The sequence below is a fragment of the Canariomyces notabilis genome, assembly GCF_033297395.1.
Source record: "Canariomyces notabilis strain CBS 508.74 unplaced genomic scaffold N656scaffold_22, whole genome shotgun sequence".
Lineage (NCBI taxonomy): Eukaryota > Fungi > Ascomycota > Sordariomycetes > Sordariales > Chaetomiaceae > Canariomyces > Canariomyces notabilis.
Window position 1 is genome coordinate 390555 of NW_027041844.1, and position 18297 is coordinate 408851.

At 55.5% G+C, this 18297-nt stretch overlaps 3 protein-coding genes across 3 annotated transcripts; 1 reads left to right on the forward strand and 2 right to left on the reverse strand.

Annotated features, from left to right (window-relative positions):
- Positions 1–1771: 1771 nt before the first annotated feature.
- On the reverse strand, positions 1772–3603 carry N656DRAFT_312055 (uncharacterized protein). Its single transcript, XM_064809203.1, has 3 exons — positions 3167–3603; positions 2503–3075; positions 1772–2448 (listed from the first exon to the last, which is right to left on the reverse strand). Exons 1-3 carry the CDS (start codon positions 3334–3336, stop codon positions 2208–2210), a joined length of 984 nt encoding a protein of 327 aa, XP_064667542.1. The 5' UTR covers positions 3337–3603; the 3' UTR covers positions 1772–2207.
- A 331-nt stretch (positions 3604–3934) lies between these two features.
- Positions 3935–4328, reverse strand: N656DRAFT_311882 (uncharacterized protein). The gene has a single exon (XM_064809202.1). It carries the CDS (start codon positions 4286–4288, stop codon positions 4082–4084), a length of 207 nt encoding a protein of 68 aa, XP_064667543.1. The 5' UTR covers positions 4289–4328; the 3' UTR covers positions 3935–4081.
- A 4496-nt stretch (positions 4329–8824) lies between these two features.
- N656DRAFT_714727 (uncharacterized protein) lies at positions 8825–12424 on the forward strand (the record flags this gene model as incomplete). Its single annotated transcript, XM_064811997.1, has 2 exons — positions 8825–9227; positions 9294–12424. The coding sequence occupies 2 exons, from the start codon at positions 8825–8827 to the stop codon at positions 12422–12424; spliced, it is 3534 nt and encodes a 1177-aa protein (XP_064667544.1).
- Between the last annotated feature and the right edge of the window lie 5873 nt (positions 12425–18297).

Below are 18297 nucleotides of genomic sequence, written 5' to 3' on the forward strand. Positions count from 1 at the left end.
CAAACAAGATCTGTGCCTCAGGGGATCCATGATTTTCTCAATTTCACAGCGGCAACACACCACACACACACACGACAGCCTTCGTTTTGGAGCAACCCACCGTTTTTCTGTGCCACCCAAGCGAGCATGAGTTGGGAACGGCTTGCGACTTGCTATAGGGGAAAGGCCCGATTGCATCGGTAACTTAAACAAAATATGCAAGGCATGAAAAGCATTCAGGAATCTGCCCGCCAGTTGGTGGTTTGCTCAGGCGGGTGGTGGGTGGTGTCGGGTGTGGCCCAGTGCATCTCAGCGTGTCACACGGGCTTCAGGTTCGTTACCGAGCTGTCGGTAACTGATTCAATACATAATCACCAAAAAACTTGAATTGCATTGAGGAATCTGAGACATTCACTTTTGCCAAACCGGCAGGTGCCCTGAGCGGAGCCCTTTTTTGACAGTGTCAACTTCTTACTCTTTCGTTCGTCTCTTGAAATCCCGAAAGAAAACTTGAAGCCACAAAACGAACGAACTGTGTACGTAGGATACATAAGGTACGGAGTAGTGTAGTACGAATATCCGTACGTAAGGCAGTTGCTCCATACATTTCAAGCGACTTCGATCGGATTCCCGACAGAGCGGTACCGACAGTAAGCCCTAATCACAGCCCGGTAGGTAAGACGACGCGACGCGACGCGACTGGGACGGCCCGAGGAGGACCCGCGCAAGCTGAAAACTGGAGTTTTTGCATCAGTCCTGTCAATGGCAGCTTCAAAGCCTAAACGGAGCATATCAACGTTGGCCCGGTTGGCATCCATGGGATCAAACCCCTACCTCAGGGACTTGCCTGGGCTCCTCCTGGTTTAAGTCTACACTAGGAATCTGATTGTGTCAGTGGCGTCCAACTGACAAGCGCCTCCCGTACGAGTCTGCCTCACTTTGTCTTCACTCCCGTTAAATACCGTACACAGTGCCCAGTCCTTTTGCCCAACGCTGTCAACTGGTGAGTGGTGGCAGTCCCACGGCCCCCAAGCAAGCCCTTTCATGTCTCAACAATCCCGCCAGCCCGGAAAGCGAGGGGCAGGACGAATCGCTACCTACCTATGGTTGAGCCTGACCGCCGCCCTATACATAATAAAGGGCCGATCCTGTGGAACGCAAGCAAACTTCAATCCCTTACTCGTCTACCAATGGGTAGGGACAGAATCTAAAACGGCAGCCTTCTTTGGGCCCTATTTTTTCTGCCCCTTGTACTCCCACACTCGGGTAACCGTCAAGTGCCGTGATCAAAGAACTCTCAGACCCAAGGGAATGGGACGCGGCTCGTTGATTTGTGGCCCTCGGGATTCGGTTTGATTGGAGAAGAAGGACTTGCCTGGTGTTAATCGCATTATTAAACAAAGAAGCGAACTCCTAGACAGAGCTGGGCGCTCGTGAGAAAAGTCAAACACGGTTTGACACATTGGCTAGAGTTTGAGTAAGGGAGCCGGTGGGATGAGGATTTATTTCGTAGAGTATGTATGCGTATGAGCTGCAAGTGCGGTAAATGCCAAAGTCCTCGAAACCGTTCCTCCCCGATTCTTCACGCCTTTCATTTCTCTCTAAGTTGCCATTCATTGAGCGAACCCAGTCCAAGGTTTGAAATGAACAATAGTCTCGGGCTTGGGGGCAATGCTTGGTATTGATTTGATTGCGTCCGCTCAAGATTATCCCGCGTCCCGGCGCGCATTCCCGTCTATTTCAAGCCATCACTCCCACCGCCTTGAGCTGAGAGTGGCAAAACTTCTCCTCGTTCAACCAGAGACGAATGGGCAGATGCAAGCATCGCTGTCTAGATGCAATGTCGTGGTCGCGTGTTTTGGCTTGGAATTAGGTCCCGATGCTGGAGGGTGAGAGGGGAAATGACTTCCATATGTCGTTCATGATACTCCCATGATAGGGAAGAGACGTTAGATTTGGTAACATGCAGTCAACCGCGGCGGCCTCGCTCGGTGAATGCTGAACGGAAAAAATGCTCGTGGGTAATGACGCTCATGCTTGATGAGACAAAATGAATGAAGGCATCCAGGGAAACAATAGATATCCAAGCCGAAAGTAAAAGCTCCAACGAACATCCCGATTCTTCATTTTACTTTTCTTTCAGACCGACGAACCGGCGCCCAGCCCAAATTTCATGGGCGAATGCGAGTCAAAAAAACCATGACAGATGCGTGTGTGCGTAGCCAATGTCACTTGAGTTTCATACTCTCAAGCCTCACCTGGATGCTCTTTAGCACCTCAGGGTCGGGTTCTGGATCCACCTTCCTTGGAGTTAGCCGCTCGCATTTCGGGTGAGCGCAGTTGGGGCAAGCTGTTTCGTCGGACGGCGGCGAGGAGAAATTGTGTTTGCATTCCGAGCATGTATAGTGGCCGACCCTCGTTCCTAGGGCATCCCCTGGATAGCCATATGGGTACTTGTCTTTCTTGGCCCTACATATGCATTAGTTTGATGCCGACCGAAAGGGGCGGCTTTGGGTAACTTACGGATCCCGAGGACAGTCCGTACAGCGGGTGTGCTGGCAGCCTTCGCAAGTCTTGTTTCCACCGACGAAGAGTTTTTGGCATTCACAACACGTTCGCCTTATTCGCTGCCGCGGCTTCCTGTGGATTAATTCCTGGCCCCCGGTCTTTGCCGGCCTCTTCAAGACGACCTTCTTCGGGGTTGGGTCCCAGTCGGGGATAATTGGTGCCTTCTCCGCCCGTTCCTTGATGATGGCCGCTCGCTTCTTACGGCTCTCCTCCCTCTCGGCCTCGGTGCGTTTCGGAGGCACCCGCGGGCACTGCTTGCAGCGTACGTGCTGGCATTTTGGGCATTCCCTCGCAAGGCCGAATGAGGTGTTGCACAGATGGCACATCTTGTGTACACGCATCTTGATAGGTTTCTCAACGCGCAGGGCGTGGCCTTCCGTTGAGTGCCACTCGCTGGGCTTGAGCTCCAAGCCATAGACTTCGCCAAGCTTCTTCGCTCGCTCTGCAAAAATCTGAGACCTTGGCACTTTGGTAGCTTCCACGGCGGCTGTTGCGGGCGCTTTGGGTTCTGCAGGTGGCTCGGGTTCACTGTAAAATAGGTTAGATGACAAGCCTGGTTGATATTCTGGAAGCGTGCCGATGCGTCGTATCCAAGTCAGAGTAGGGAGACAGCCTTTACCTCGTGGCAATAGCTGGCGTCACGGCAACGCTAGACGGGCCGGCCCTTGACATCCGGCGAGAGGGATCGGCCTTCTTCAATACCGTCTTCATCCTCGACAAGACCTTCCCAATCCCCGTCTTTTCCTTCTCCTTGGGCACTGAAGGCCCCCCCTGCGCTGGCGAACTCATCTTGGCGTGCGTGCTGTGACGTTTTGTCCTTCAGTAGAGCATCGAGGATCTATTCTTGCAGATGGTTTGATATGCGCAAACGTCGCAATGAATCGGAGTCGGCCCAAGTGAAAAACCTGTCGACCAAAAGACCTCTTCGGGAAGGCTTGATGTTAAAACCTTGGAATAGTGGGGTTTGCGGAGGTCCAGAGCGGCAATTGAATCAAGAGAAGCTAGCTGCATGCGCTGAACAGCGGGATTTGGGCATACGGCTGAGTTGTGGTTGTGGTGATTCCCAGATGCCAATATATAACCATCGAGCCTATATCAACCAGAGCTGTCCCGATGCTCTTTGTCGATGTGTGCCGCCCTCGATTACCTTGTGGTCGATTGGTGTAGGTGATGGGGCCGATCACTGCCTTCTAGCGAAAGGAGAGAGGATGGGTGGAGGGACGATGATGGGGCGGAAATAGGGAACAAGAAGAGGGCGGAGAAGACAGGAAGAGGCTAGCAAGGATTTTCTCGCTCAAGCAACACCATATGGAAACGAGGCAGGATGCAGCACGCTAGCGGTAGCGTCGACAGGAAGGGCATGGTCCCGCCAATTGCGGAACTGGGGGGAAGCAACGCCGGTCAACCAGCTTTTAATAAGGGAACGCTACGGGGAGAAATCCAGCAGGTGGCCATCGCTTATCAATGCGTAGCGCTGTTAACTGCTCGGTGCCTGATTTATTATGGCCAAAACAATCTATGATTGAACGAGACGCTAAGATTTGCTGAGAAGCCGAACAGCGGGCGAGGAAAACCCGTCTGTCAGGTTTTGCCACTGGCTGGTCCCGGTGCAGTGGGAACGACGGGAACACTGGGTGGAGGAACGGAGCCCGATGTGTCCACCGCAGAATTGAAACGGGGCGCACAGTGTATGATATGGAGCTTCACCAACGCACGAGGAACTTAGGTACCTTTCGTGCATTACGTTACACTACTGGAGATACCAGTCGTCGAGACCTTATTGAGTTGGTTTAGTACGAATACCCATATGGAAATTCGTATGCTCTATGTCTGTGCAGATAAGTGCAATCGTAAGTCGACCTCCATCCTGTTCTTCTTCAATGAGCGAGGAATAAGTTTTATCGTGGCGACATCTTTGCACGGCCCTATCCCCTTCAACAAAAACGGTGGATGCGTTTCCTCAAAAAGTCCCATTTCCAGGGGCCTGGGAAGAAAGCCGGTGACCCCACCGTTCAAGAGCGGCAGGACGGAAATGAACCAGTCGCCTCGCTTGCCTCTCCCTTGGAGCTGCGGGGCCAGTCTCCGAGCCTCGTCGAAATAGGACAATCGCCCGACTGCTAGATATTTCAAGTGGGTCTATCCTTCCTATCAGACCATTCATGACCGCCGGCACTGTTCCAGTAGCAGGGGCCGCGCCCCACACGTCTTCCAACCAACACGGGCGGTTGCACAGGATCGTGCAGTGAGCCATCGATGCCAAACGGACGAGTCCACGGCGGTTTGCTTCCCACGTTTCTTCGGCCCCGGCCCGGCGAAAGCCTCCGGCCACAGCAGTTGCTCGGGACGGAGGCTGTCTGAGAACTTTCAGTTTCGGAATCACGGAGCACGGTGTCAGATCTGCGTACGTATACGGTAAGTACCTTACTTCGCCATGGTCAGCACATAAACAGGCCGAAAGGCAACCGCAATTTCAATCACTCACAAAACCATTCACCTGCGTCGAGTCCTGCAACCCCCAAACAGTAATCAGAGCATCCGCGCAGCCGGGTTGCTCGGCCTCATCAGCAAATCTTGTGATGCTGGCCAGCCGACAACACCACCGCAACCCCTGTGCGCGGCACAACTTGCCATCTCTTCTCATGCTCGGATGAGATGTGCGCCGACACCTCGAAGTATGATTGGCCCTAGGAGTTCAGAGTCCCGAATTGCCGGATAAAGCTTGGGACCAATCTGGTCCATCTCCTCCGCTCTCCTCCTACCTCTCCATGCGCGAATTAACACCCCGCTTTTCAAAAAGCTGCCAGCCGGTCTGACACGTCAACTGCTGCAACTTATTAGCTGCAACCGCCGCCCCACCATCAGGGAAACGTGCCATTGCATCGACTTGCGCCTGCATTAATATACCAGCATGCCACAGCAGCACTAACGGGCTAGAAGAGGACCCCGACAGGTTGGGTCCTAGGCGCCAACTGTGTCCATTCCAGGATGTCCACTGCTACGCAGTGCTGCGTATGTCGACTTACGTGTGGATTTCGTGATACCTGTTCTTCGTGTGCGAAAACGGAAGCTGTTTGCAGCGCAACAGAGACTGAAAAACTTGGCCGTCTTCGCATTCCCCGCCTTGATTTCATGCGACTAACATCATAGCACTCTCTTGCCGCCGAAGCACTACTAGGCATATACTAATGCACGGGAGCCCATCGGGTACGGTGCCTACAGACAGCAGGTTAGGTTCATTCGACAGATAAAGAATCCTCAACCTAATCAATCTGTCTCAGGAACGGCCGGTCTCCCAATGCCACGGAGTCGTGATAGAAGAGGCGCCATTGATAAGCCTCAGCACGTCGAGGCCCCTGGCCAAACTTAACTACAAACATTGGATTGCCATAGGCCTGGCTGGTAACCTCCATGCTCTTTGCCAAGGCAGTTGCACTGCACTTGATGCCTAGGAGGCTGGGAGACACAAGTCTCGCGTCAGCCACAACTAACGTTAATAAACCATCCACTCTCTCACTCGGCTGATCCGGCGAGGAATTTGCAGCAAATTATTATTCCTGTTGGCTTGGCTGGTTACGGACAGTTTGCTTTGAAAATTCTGCAATCCCTCCAATAGCAGCCGTCTTGTTCTCTCCGTCCCAAACTGTCGGGTCCAGCGCTGTTTTTCAGGGGGGTTCTCAATCCCCTTCACCGCTTCGTTCTGGCTAGCAGATTCCCGACCCTGTACGGATATCTGGCGTGCTCATCGACGGGACGGAATGCATTGCTGTAACCAAACCGCCGCCAACATGAGAATGAACGGTTGGCGATCTCGTCGGCATCAAAGGTTCAGCTGGCTTGATTGGAATTCTTTCTATGTCACCGCTGCCATGTTGTTGAAGGACATTCTTGGTTGACCTCGCGTCATTCGGCCCTCAGCTGAAGCCAAGCTGCATGCCGCAATCACTTCGGCCACTGCTAGGTACGCTACTGTAGCAGGGTCACCGGATGCTATCACCGGTCCCCCGCCCCAGCTCCAGGTCCGCGACAGGCTGCAGCGATGCTTCACCTCTCGACGCACGGAGTTAGGAACACTACGCCCAGCATGAACAGGTCTCTCCTAGACAGCAGTGTTCGCCGCATTGTTTACTGTTGCGTGTGTGGGGCAAGATACCAGGTTGCCGGCAACATCGAACAACCAGCCCGGGTTAACTTAGCAGGTCTACTCCGTACATAGCTTGCCAAACACCGCGAACGATGCATACATCTGGCTCACAGCCGAGGGTGTAGCATCGTCGGTGGGTCGCCAGCTTGAAGAAGCGCGTCATCTAACCACGAGCTTGTCTTGTTCTCGGCGGCGATTCGGGCGCTAGGCATGCTCATGCCTCACGGGGCCCAGTTGCGAAAAGACACACCAACTGGAGAAGGCTGCAATGCACCGGTTCCTGCTTCCCCGGCCCCTGTGCATACCTACAACATCTTGACGAACCCTCTGCTCTTTTGAATGCTGTTAAGACACATCGGCTGCCCCGTGCATATCCTGCCGCCCCCGCATGGCGAATGCCATGTTTTACGTCCCTTCGCGGTGGGAGGAGAACAGCGCACCAGTCGGAGGCAGTTCTTGTCTTAGGGTTTGGTGAACCGCATTACCCCTCTCCACCCAGCCTGGCCGCCCGAATTGAGCAGGTGGTATGCCGCGACGAACAGCTGTGAACCCACGGCGTCGCCTATAGGTAGGCACAATAGATAAAAACGTATATTGTGCAATACCATAGGGCAACTCTAGTAGACCAGCATTTTACACTTGTCTACCAGTGAACCCTTGTTCGGTTCAACGCTATGTCTAGTATACGAAGTATATAGATGCTCCGAATCCCGTTCTTCGCCGGAGCAGTGGGGGTCGCGCCAGACCGAAATGGCCTGATTCGGAGAGACCCCTTTTCTGGGGTTCGGTTCGGGCCACCAGCGGCTACAAGTGCTGCAAATACGTGATACCGTAGCCGACATGCATAGGTACAGTGATAGGTTCAATTGCCCAACTGTTTAACAAAGGATACTTAGTAGCCGAAACATGTTCCCAACTCGTCAACTCCTATCTCGAATACGTCGACTGACGATGAGAAGTCTACATTTGATAAGCAGAAGCCGGGATTCAGTGCCCGGATGGCTGTTGGTTCAACGGTACGGATACTGTACAAATAACAAGTCGTTTTGGTAATCAAGCCCGGCCGGAGATAGCGCGGGCACGACACGGATGCCGAACCCACTTTTGCCCGGCTCATCATCCGCATTTGCATCTCAGGGGAGCTCGGGGGGAGCTATCGCTGTTGTTCCCTGTGAGGATCATTGTTTTATAACCCTTATTATTGATTCTTTTGTTTGATGACGCATAGATGACAGATTCTAGGCAACAAGACTGACATGGGAAACTGACATGGTTGCCGATATTTGATTGAGACCTCGAACGGAGATGCATGTCGTTTTGAGGGTTCAAGAATCAAGAGTCAAGACAGGGAAACCGCGCGGCACTTGAGAGTTTCACCTTTCCGGGCATGGCACCACCATCATGAAATCTTGCACACCACACTCTATGCAACTGCTAGTGGGATGTCGGCATTCGGGGCACCGCAGTCGCTTGCCGTTGCTGCCTCCGTCCAGATTCCAAAGCCGCTGCCCGTCACCGAACCTGCGTATTTGGTTTCCCTCACGACTGCCACGTGGTGCAGAAGGCTGGTGTTGGGATGCGATTTTGCCCAGGAACCCCACCTAATGTCCAGACCAGAAGTACCTATACGTTGGAAAAGTCCACCCAGGCGACTGAGCACTTTGCAAGTTGAATCGTCAAAAAGGGGGAACGGCTGTTGCCCGAGTTTGATAGGAAAATTGTAACGTCTTACATAGGTCGGCGGTCAATTACGGTATTGCACATACAATACGGTATGGCGATACCTTCTCCTTACTCCGTAGGCTACGAAGTCGGATAACTTACCGTAACGTCGTGTATTTTATAACGCATCGCACCTGCGTCCTGCTGCCTGCGGAACTTCTAGGGAAGGGGGAAGCTCTCTTGGCGCAGCCCGTTCCGGTAACACACGACGCGAAAATTCCTGCATCCCGAACACGTCACTCGAGCTTCACCTTTGCAACTGAACTCAGACGACAGCAGTACCAGCAGCACACCGAACTGTAGAGCGAGTCTACGCGCCTTCTCCGATATCTCTCCACCTTTAATCAACATCGACTGTGCAAACCGATCTGCACAGCCGAACACGTCTCGATCCGGGTCTTTGTAGGAAACTTTATGCAATCAGGGCTGATTGAGACTCCAAACCACGAATCCCAGACCAGCAACACCTCCTTTTCCCAGCCAACCATCGCTCAACATGGCCCCTCTCACTCTCGGACAGCCCCGTCAAACGCTCGCTCCCCGGTGCGTGCCCGAAGCACGTCTCCGGATGAGCAGCGCTCTCCCGGCCAGCTTGACGTCGACGAGCTCGACCAGCAGCTTGGTCGGCTGAGTCAGAATGTCGTCGAGGCCAAGCGTGCTGCGAGCAGCCGACTCATTGCCGCCGGTCAGCGCATCTCAGAATACGAGAATGCGGCCATTTACTCGTCGCCCCGCCAGAATTCGCGCCCTGTTTTGGGCTTCAAGGTCACCAATGGCTCGCACTCTGGCGGGGTCCAATTGACCGACTTCCCGAACGGTTCGTCCCGTGCCGATGGCTGCCATCAATGCTGCAGCAGCAAAAGTTGACTTTGATATTCTGCAGAGATTCTGACGCAAATCCTGTCCCACCTGCACCCGGATTCCCACGGTGCTGTGGCATTGGTCTCGAAGCGCTTCTACGCCCTCGTCACGACGCCGTATGCGTGGCGGGCCGCTTTCCTGCGTTACTTTGCGGGGCAGGACGCTTTGGCCGCCTTGAAGAAGGCAAATCAGCAAGGCACTGACACCGAGAATGCGGATGTCATACGGTCCGAGGTCCGTTACTTCACGCGGCTGACGGCTCTGGCGTCCTGGCGCAGCGAATATCTTCTTCGGACCCGTTTGCTGCGCAGTGTGGCGCGCGGAAAGCCGGGTAGCATTGGCTCGTCCGCACGGTCCAGCCAATCCGGCAAAAAAGCCAGCGCTGTTCTGACCTATAACTCGAAGCTTCCATGGATGATCAGCAACTTACATGCGGATTTCACTGGTGGCAAGAAGGGCCCGAGGGTCATCCACGGCACTGCCGACCTCGGCGTGGGGACTGTTAGTGACCCTACTACTGGGAAAATCGAGAAGTGGGGTTTGGACGACCCTTTCTCCCTTCAGCAGCTCGACGAGGTGTTCCCGAACCTTGAATTCTGGGGTCTCGGCGATGGCCCGGCAGCCGTTCCCAATGTCATGGACGTGAGCCAGCCGTATGGTTTGGCTAGCGGCGAAGGTTTCCCCGGCGGCCGTGTGTATTTCAAGGCGACTGGACAACTGCGCGGGCGTTACCTCGGCCACGACGCTGCCTTTGTTGACACGACATCGGAGATACCCAAGATCCCCGAGTTGTCGGACGCCATCAGCTCCATATGGATTGCCAAGTCGTCCAACGTGACGAATGCCACCAATTCCATGGTTGGGATTATGGCCGGGTCGACGTTGGGCGTCGTAACGAGCTACGCACTAGGCCATGAATCCACTGGTCCTCGATATGCCGACGGGGACATGACTGCTCGTTGGGTCCTCAGCCCTGGCGTGCCAATCATCGACATCAAGGTGGATGACCAGTATTGCCAGCGACGAAGGACGCTAGGACGAGTCTGGGCCGTCGCATTGAACGCCTTGGGCGAGGTCTATTACCTGACCGAGGTCCCGTCTCCCCCCTCTGTGAAAGGCAAGGCGGAGAACGCGGTCAAGGATGCATGGCTTGCCGGCCGAACCGCATACTGGGAATTGATCGAATCGACACGGCGCACGGCTCAGCCTGACGAGTTTGACAAGAATGCGGTCCGCGGGGCGTATTCTCCCAGGTCTCCCGCGAATTCCATGAACCTGAGCAGGGAGCAGATCGTTGCCGAGGCCAGGGAGATTGAGAAATTCTTTCGTTACACACCTGCTCACTTCCGAAAGGCGTGCCAAGGCTGGGACATGCTTCGCAAACTTGAGGTTGACTTTGCAGCCGGTGACGAGAATGGCACTGGGGAGGCCGTTTTCGTCATCACTTGCGGGCATGCGGACGGTGACCCGGCTGCTGTCCACAGATTCGTCAAAGGGGGCATTGTAACCAGCACGTCAGGGGCTTTAACTCCGGTGGCCCAGCCCACGGTCAGTGGCAGATCAATCTTTGGAGGAACGGTAGAGGCGGATGCACCCGAAGCGACCGCCCAAGCCGGGCTTAATGCACTGGGTTCCACATCGCCATTCTCCGGACTGAGCACTCCCCGACCCGGATCCATGTCAATGAGCGCGGATACGGAAGAATGGCGGTGCAGCGAGTACGTGTTCAAGCACAACGGCAACACTGAAATTACCGCAAGTGCCGTGGATATGTCGAATTTTGCGGTGATGGCAGCCTTCGAGGATCCTCTGCACTCCGGATCGCAGGTAAAATCGGCCAACCCGCCTAGCACTCCTACATCCCAAAACGCCACAGGCGAAATTCCTGGTCGCCGCGCGAAATTCCTGGCCATTGGCACCAACACAGGCTCGATCGTGGTGTGGAACATGCGTGACACAGCATCGCCTGCGGTGAACCCCCTGAGGATCATCCAGACCGAGTCACCGGAGATCACCAGTCTGGCGGTGTCCGCGCTCTATCTTGTCCACGGTGGCAGCGACAGTCTTGTTCAAGCTTGGGATCCTCTAGCATCATCTTTAGAGCCCATCCGGACCCTCAACGCCAAATCTTCAGGTCGGATCCCGCGGCACATCCTGAACACCAATCCGGCCCTGCAACATGCAAACTACTTTGCCGTTCGGGCTATCTCTTTGGACCCTGACCCGGCAACTCTCCGCGGTATTCTCGCCTTCGGCACGTTCATCCGTTTCTGGTCGTACAGTTCAACAAACCAGGCCCCGGGCCGCAAGCGTCGCCTCCGTCATTCGGACATCCACGGCCGCCTGGCCAGCCGGAGGCACGGCGGCACCGTGTCGAGCTACATCGCCGCCGAAGAAGCCGAGCTCCGCCATGAGCAGGATCGCCGCTCCCGCGAGCTGGATCGGCTGCGCAAGCGATTTGGCGTTGGGCTAGGGGAGCTTACCGAGGAGGAAGCGATTCAGTATGCGCAGATGATATCCGAAGAGTCTTTTCTCCTGGACGAACAGCGCCGTCTGAGCGCTAGCGACACCACGTCGACCGCTGACGCCACGTCATCGACGGGCAGCGTCGACACTATCACCCCCGAGCCCAGCGTCTCGGGCAGTAGCGCCCCGGGTCCGAGCACATCGGCGCTTCTTCCGCCTCTTGCCGAGGAGGAGGCGGATGATGATTATGAGGCCCAGATCCAGCGGGCTATTCGCCTGTCGCTGATGGAGGGTGTCAATGACGCCGGAGAATTGCCGAGAGGCAATAATAGCTCGGGTGAATACAAGTTCCAGATCAGGACCAGGAACAAGGAGGCGAAGAAGAAGAAAGGGAAGAGAAGACCTGAGTCTGTGTCGCCCACTTTGGCTAGTGGCACGCCAGTTCATCCTGTGTCTGGCGGCTTCTGGGGAGATTTTGCTGGGACTCCTGATCTTGGAGTGGACGCTGACGATGATCTGGCGCTTGCGTTGCGGCTGAGCCTGGAAGAGGAGGAGGGTAGACGCAGGGCCACGTCGCGGCAGGGATCGACTGCTGCGGCGGGTTCTTGGGATGTGAATGGGGATGAATATCCGCCGTTGGAGGGGAAGGGGAAGGGGAAGGGGAAGGGGAAGGGAAAGGAAGTATAGACGGGGAGTGAGTGTATTTGTGGTTTGGCTTAGTTTTCGTTTTGCTTCTCTGTCCCCAGAGCGGAGGACGTAATTGCTTGTTGTCTTTTTCTAAGCACAGGAGTGCGTTTGTTCGGTTTGGAATTGTTTGTATGCAAGCCTCTTTTCGGCTGCGATGCTTTGGGCTGAGATAATAACTCTCGTTCAACACGAGCGGATTTAAGTTGCTTACATGGAGGCTCCGTTCTCCAGACTGGGTCCCCGTTGGCTTGAGGTATGTCTTTATTCCGTGTACAGCACCATGGCAGCTAGGCGTCACGGTAGTTTGCTGCTGACCTTGGGGATTTGACTTTGCGGGACGGTCGTGGGCCGGGGGTCTGTTTGGGGTGTTATGTGAGAGCTTACTGTAGTAGAGAGGATGGTCTTGGATTACAGCTCTTGACTACGTTACTGGGGATCACGGCATCCTGAGGTGTCACGACTGTACAGAATCATGTACGGTACATCAATATAAGGTGTGAAACCATCTCGGCTGGCGGCGGTCAGCATAGTACCAAAACTAGGTACTTACTACTATTTCTACTACTACTATTATCAGATTCTGATTTGCTTTGAGGCGGGTAAGTGTCATGAGCACCGGGCCAGAGTAGAGGTTCGTCCCCTTTTCTTTTCATATGACGAGCAAGCAGAGTCTGGGGGCATAGCACCTGGGAATGGACATGGGGAGTGGTGGGAAGGGGGAGGGGGGGTACATTGCTTGGTTGGTATGTAAGGGTAGCCTTTGAGAGCAAACGTCTTATGACAAGTCCGGGTGGGATGACGGACGTAACCCAAATGTATCCGCAAAATTGCAGCCCGACAGGTTTGTTTGCAATTCGGTTTTCTTTTGGCAGCTTCACTGAGGCATGTGATTCACAGACGGAGAGAGAAGACGGGTCACCTCAAGAAACAAAGCCAATCCTCTTGGAACAGAACCACCATGGTCTGAATTCGCGTCTATTGTTGCTTGTAGTATTCGAATACACATATAGCTCGCCAACAGAGCCCAAACTCTCGTTCCTGTGTGTTTCCAAAATCTCTCTCCATCCGTGGCTATCCAAGTAATGTCGTTACCACTAAAACTCTGTCCTCCCCTTACACCCCCTTACTTACTTCGGCTCATCTCCGGGTATCGCACCAAAATACACGACATGACAACAAACAACAACTAGATATCTACATCGTGCCATCCTTTAGTCCTGTCCTATCCAACTGATCCATTCGCATAAGGGGTGAGTTGTTCTGGTCCATCTCCCAAGCATGGCAGCAAAGAAGGAAATCCGACCCCTTTTCGTTTCCACACATAGGAGGTAGGTAGATTAGAAAACAATCCAGAGGGAGACAAGCAAAAAAAAACAAACTCCATTAGCGCCACCATCCACAACCCTCCCTCATCCTCATACTCCAACCAGTGCTGATATGCGTTGCGGGTAGACAATTTGGGAACAGAACAGAAACCAAAACCAACCGGACACTCTCAACTAGGTAGGTAGTTAGAAACCCCCCAATGCGCCAACCCCAACAGCAACCACAACCGCCACACCGCCCACAACCCATCCCCTCGCAGGCGGCCTCAGCCCAGCAGCCGCGTCTTCCTCGCCATTCAGCCTCAGACCGTCTCCGCCGCCTCCTCCTCCCCCGGTGGCACTCGCCGCAGCACCGCCTTGGCCATTGCCAGACCCGGGAGGAGGGGTAATGACCATGGTGGGACCGAACGGATAGGCCAGGGTCATGGTGGAGCCAACCAGGACGCCGTCAGGGGCGATGGTGATTGTTTCGCCGCCGACGACGGTAGTGATAGCAGTCGTGACCACGACGCCTCTGCCTCCGCCTCCGCCTCCGCCGGCTCCGGTTCCGGTTCCAGTTCCGGTTGCTGTTGCTGTTGCTGTTGCGCCGCCGAGCGTGTACGAGACGCCGTCAATGACAACAACAGACACGCCAATCTTGGTCAGCGTCGCGCCACCCACAACACCGTACTGCGTCTCCCCTGGCGAGGCGCCGGGCCCACCCAGCGTCAGCGCGCCGTCGTGCGCCGTCACGCCGCCGCCTCCCGGTCCGCCCAGGGTCAGCACGTCGTCGTCCACCGTCACCAGCATCGGCGGCGACGCCGTCGCCTGGTACGTCAGCGTCGTGCCCCGGATCACAACCACCGACGGCCCAATGGCCGTGATCACCTCGCCGCCGGCCACGACGACCTCGGTAGGGACGGGTGGGCTGGGTAACGCGAGGGTCTGGGTGTTTACGGCGATGGTGGAAGGCCCGATGGTGAAGGTCTGGCCTGAGACGGTGACGGTTGTCGGGGCTGGGGGAAGGGTGAAGGTGGAACCGCCGATGACGGCTATCGAGGATGATACGACGACGGGCAGGTTGGCTAGGTTGGTGGTTGTTGGGGTTGGGGCCGGGATGCCGGCTGTTGCGGCGGCTCGGTCGATGGTGGTGCCAGCGCCGATTACCTGTGATGGGTTGATGGTGAAGGTCTGGCTCGAGATGACCACCACCTGGGTCCTGACTGTTGGGCTGTCACGTATTGTGTTCCCATTAATCACCACAGCGGTCGGTTGCACAGCTACTGTGACAGGGGCTTGACTAGACATGCCTTGAGCGGGATCGAGAGAGCTGTAGGGAGGCGGCGTGATGGCACCGGGTTGCGTGGGCTTGGCGTGATGGTCTCGCGTCGTAGCCTCCCCCTGCGAAACGCCATAATTCGGAGTGCTAAACGGCGACGTGAATACCACGGCCGGATTCTTGTCCGTGGTGAGGAAGGTAATCGCCACGGGGGTGGTGGTCTGAATACCGAAGCCGTAACTTGCCGTTGTCGTCGTCACGTCGCATGTCACGTACTTGGAGCCGGTCCCCGTCGAGGTGCACACCGAGATAGTCATTCTCGGCGGAGACGGTGCAATGACGCATGATGACGTGGGTTTGGGTAGTTCAAGGGGTGGGAATGCCGGCGTATAGTCGTCGGGGTTTCCATACCAGGTAATTGTGCTGGTGTAAACAACGGACCAAGTTGTGGGCGTTATCGCCAGGTCTGAAGCCTGGCAGTAGCTGACAGTGGCCGAGGGTCCGTGAATCAGCGTCTCGTTTGACCAGCGGGTAGAGGTTGCGAAGGTCGTCCTATTTGAAGGGGTATGACCTAGATTCACAGATTCGGTTTGGATGCCCACGATGTCGGTGGTGGCGGGCCGAGGAGGGTTCCCTGGCGGGGGGCCCCGTGGGCCGGTTGGTGTTGCTGCAGTGGGTGTCGCTGCAGCGGATGTCATCGCCGCGGACTCCTCGCTCTGTCTACCTGTGTCCTCGCCATCGTCGGGTATCGGTATTGCCGGCTCTGGCCGGGGCGGAGGCCGGGTGGGCGGTGTCCTAGTCCGTGTGGTCTCCGCTGGGGGTGGCCCGCCAGGGGGTGAGGTCACCGAGATTCTCGTTGGTACCGCAGTCCGGGTGGGGGCATTCGAGTCGGTCGTCAATGTCCCGCCAGAGCCGAACACCCCTGGGTAGGTGTAATCCTTCTCGGTCGATGTGAGAAGAACTAGGCCCGAGCTAACCGCCGCAGGACCCATACCTGGCCGAGTGCCCTCGAGCCGAGAGATGCTTCCAGTCAGGTCCTCCGAGACGAGCTCGGCAGTAGTTGTTACCTCCGCCGTTGGCTCTGGTTGGGACTCCGTGACGGCCGTCTGAATTGACGGGCTGAGACTACTGCTGCTCGCCGTTGCGTTCTGAATAGCAAAAACAACTCCATTTTGACGCCTAAGCCGATCTGCTACCGCAGGTTAGCAACGGAATGTTTACCTCCTGATATCTGGCGTCGCAACCAACCTCCGAGAACCGTGTCCAAGCCGAGACTGGTGAGCACTGCGATAGAGAGCAGCACTTGCCTGCCCCCGACCATGCTGTTCTGGCTGGGGGCAACACGCTCTGTTGTTTGCGCTGCGCGTTAATGGCAGACCCGAGGTCCTGATACAGGCCTTTCCCGCCTCGTCTGAGCATCTGAGCCGCGAGCCCGGTCTTGTATCACAAGGACGTCCTCCACGTCAAGCCCAAAGCTGGCATCATTGTGCGGGTAAGGGGAGAGGCAGGGGAGGATGAAGAGATTATCGCCACAGCAGTCAGCCAGGAATCCGGGATCTAGGCAATTTGGCCCCTCTCCAAGACAGCAGAGACGACGTGACTCTGCCTGTGCTGCTATGTAGGTAGCCGTGGGGACCCGCCGCTGTATCAAAGTAATTTACTCATGTACGAAGCTAGTTAGTTAAAGGCTTCCGAGTCTCTTCGAGTGTCGTCTAAGCAGGCGAGTCTGCAGAACTTTTTCCAGGGCAATTTGCACGCTGCCTTTGAGCCTAATAGCTGCTGTGGGACGATTTCATTTACCGTGCGGTGCGGTGGAGGATGCCGGTCCACCTATCGAGGGTAACTTAGCTCAAACGACAAGAGATTTTTGGGGTCCCGAAATCCTGCCAAGGACCGAGGAACAACAAGGGAGGAGGGCCACTGGGCCAGGGGTCAACCACAGTCCTCCGCACCCCTGCTGGTCCAGTGGTCCAGCCCTCCCCAAGCGAACGGGAACTTGCGAGCGGAAAAAGGGGGACCAGCCCACGATTGGCCGGGTGGTTGCGACGAACATGGTTTGCGTAGAAAGAGTGTTAAAGAACGTATGTAGCTTGTATTCGTACGTAACCAGGCAACTCAGAACTTCAATGGCAATGCTGGCTTAGCTGCGACTTTCTCAACCTCTTTTGTCGTTGGCAAGATCTGGTCTGGTGGAGAGAATTGGGCTGTGTCGATTGTTGATTTCCTCCTTTACTCGTCGAATGCAGTGTATGTACGGTAATTACACTGCTCAACAATTGACCTGTGATTCGGGAACAACGACGCCCAACCTACCTAACATGCATGAGGCCGGCGATTCGTTCAGAGCCTGCCCCGACTCTCAGTGTAACGGAAGAAGAATCGAAGCCTGCTGCGCCGCGAAACTGCCGGGGAAACCTACATGTGTAGGGTAAGTTACCTAGTGTACGTACATACACGTCCCGTACGGATTTTGGGAAGGAGTAGAGCCTTCCGTTGCTGTCTGCGTCCCGGGCTCATCTGGGCTGTTTCTAGGTTAGTGATGAAGCGGTCACTGTCCCGTTCAGCCGCCGCATGGTGAAAAACGTCCGTCCAGCTGGGTGAGTTCGCAGATCCCAGGACACAACTCTCAGTCGCCACAGCGAAGTCGCAAGAGATCAACGAGAGTTGCGTTATTTTGCAGCATCCCTAGCCAGCCTTCAGCAGTGCCGACTTCCGTTGTCCGGTGTCAGTATTGTGTCTGACAGCAATTGGTAAATAGCGAGGCCGAAACTCAACATTTTTCATGACAGCTCAGGCATTCAGGAACCGAAAGTGCCCCATTCCCACGGCAAGCAGCGAATCGGTGTGCGCCCAGCCAAGTGTCATGTCCCGGCCCATCTGCCAGTCCGGCCGCTATGGCCTTCTCGGCAATTGGCATCCTTCCTGGGGGCAAGAGATGCCGCCAGCTACCCAGCCGGGCGGCGATCGGAGCTGCATCTTTAAAATCCCAGGGCCGCCGGCGGCGGGGTGGCGCTAGGATCATATTTGCTTTTCCGGGCCGATTGGTTATCAGACTAAAGATGGCTTGATCGTAACGGCGGCCAAGTCGATCTCTTGCTCTTCTCTGTCCGATGTCGAGATCGCGCTGGAATGCAGAGCCGTAGGCACAAACGCTTATTAGCCAATCCCCGGGACGGATCAAGGTAACGTCGCTCGTAACCAGCCGGTTTTGTTTCGGAAGATTGCGTGCCAGGAGACAAATCCACGGTAGCACTCATCAGAATCCGAAAATGCTGGAATCCACTGCTTCT

What these genes read in the sequence shown, in the direction of transcription:
- N656DRAFT_312055 (XM_064809203.1), bottom strand. Translation starts at nt 3,336, where the DNA reads ATGAGTTCGCCAGCGCAGGGGGGGCCTTCAGTGCCCAAGGAGAAGGAA. An exon ending in ACGCCAGCTATTGCCACGAG is followed by an intron (nt 3,076 to 3,166) that starts GTAAAGGCTGTC and finishes CCTATTTTACAG; the next exon opens with TGAACCCGAGCCACCTGCAG. An exon ending in ACGGACTGTCCTCGGGATCC is followed by an intron (nt 2,449 to 2,502) that starts GTAAGTTACCCA and finishes ATGCATATGTAG; the next exon opens with GGCCAAGAAAGACAAGTACC.
- N656DRAFT_311882 (XM_064809202.1), bottom strand. Translation starts at nt 4,288, where the DNA reads ATGCACGAAAGGTACCTAAGTTCCTCGTGCGTTGGTGAAGCTCCATAT.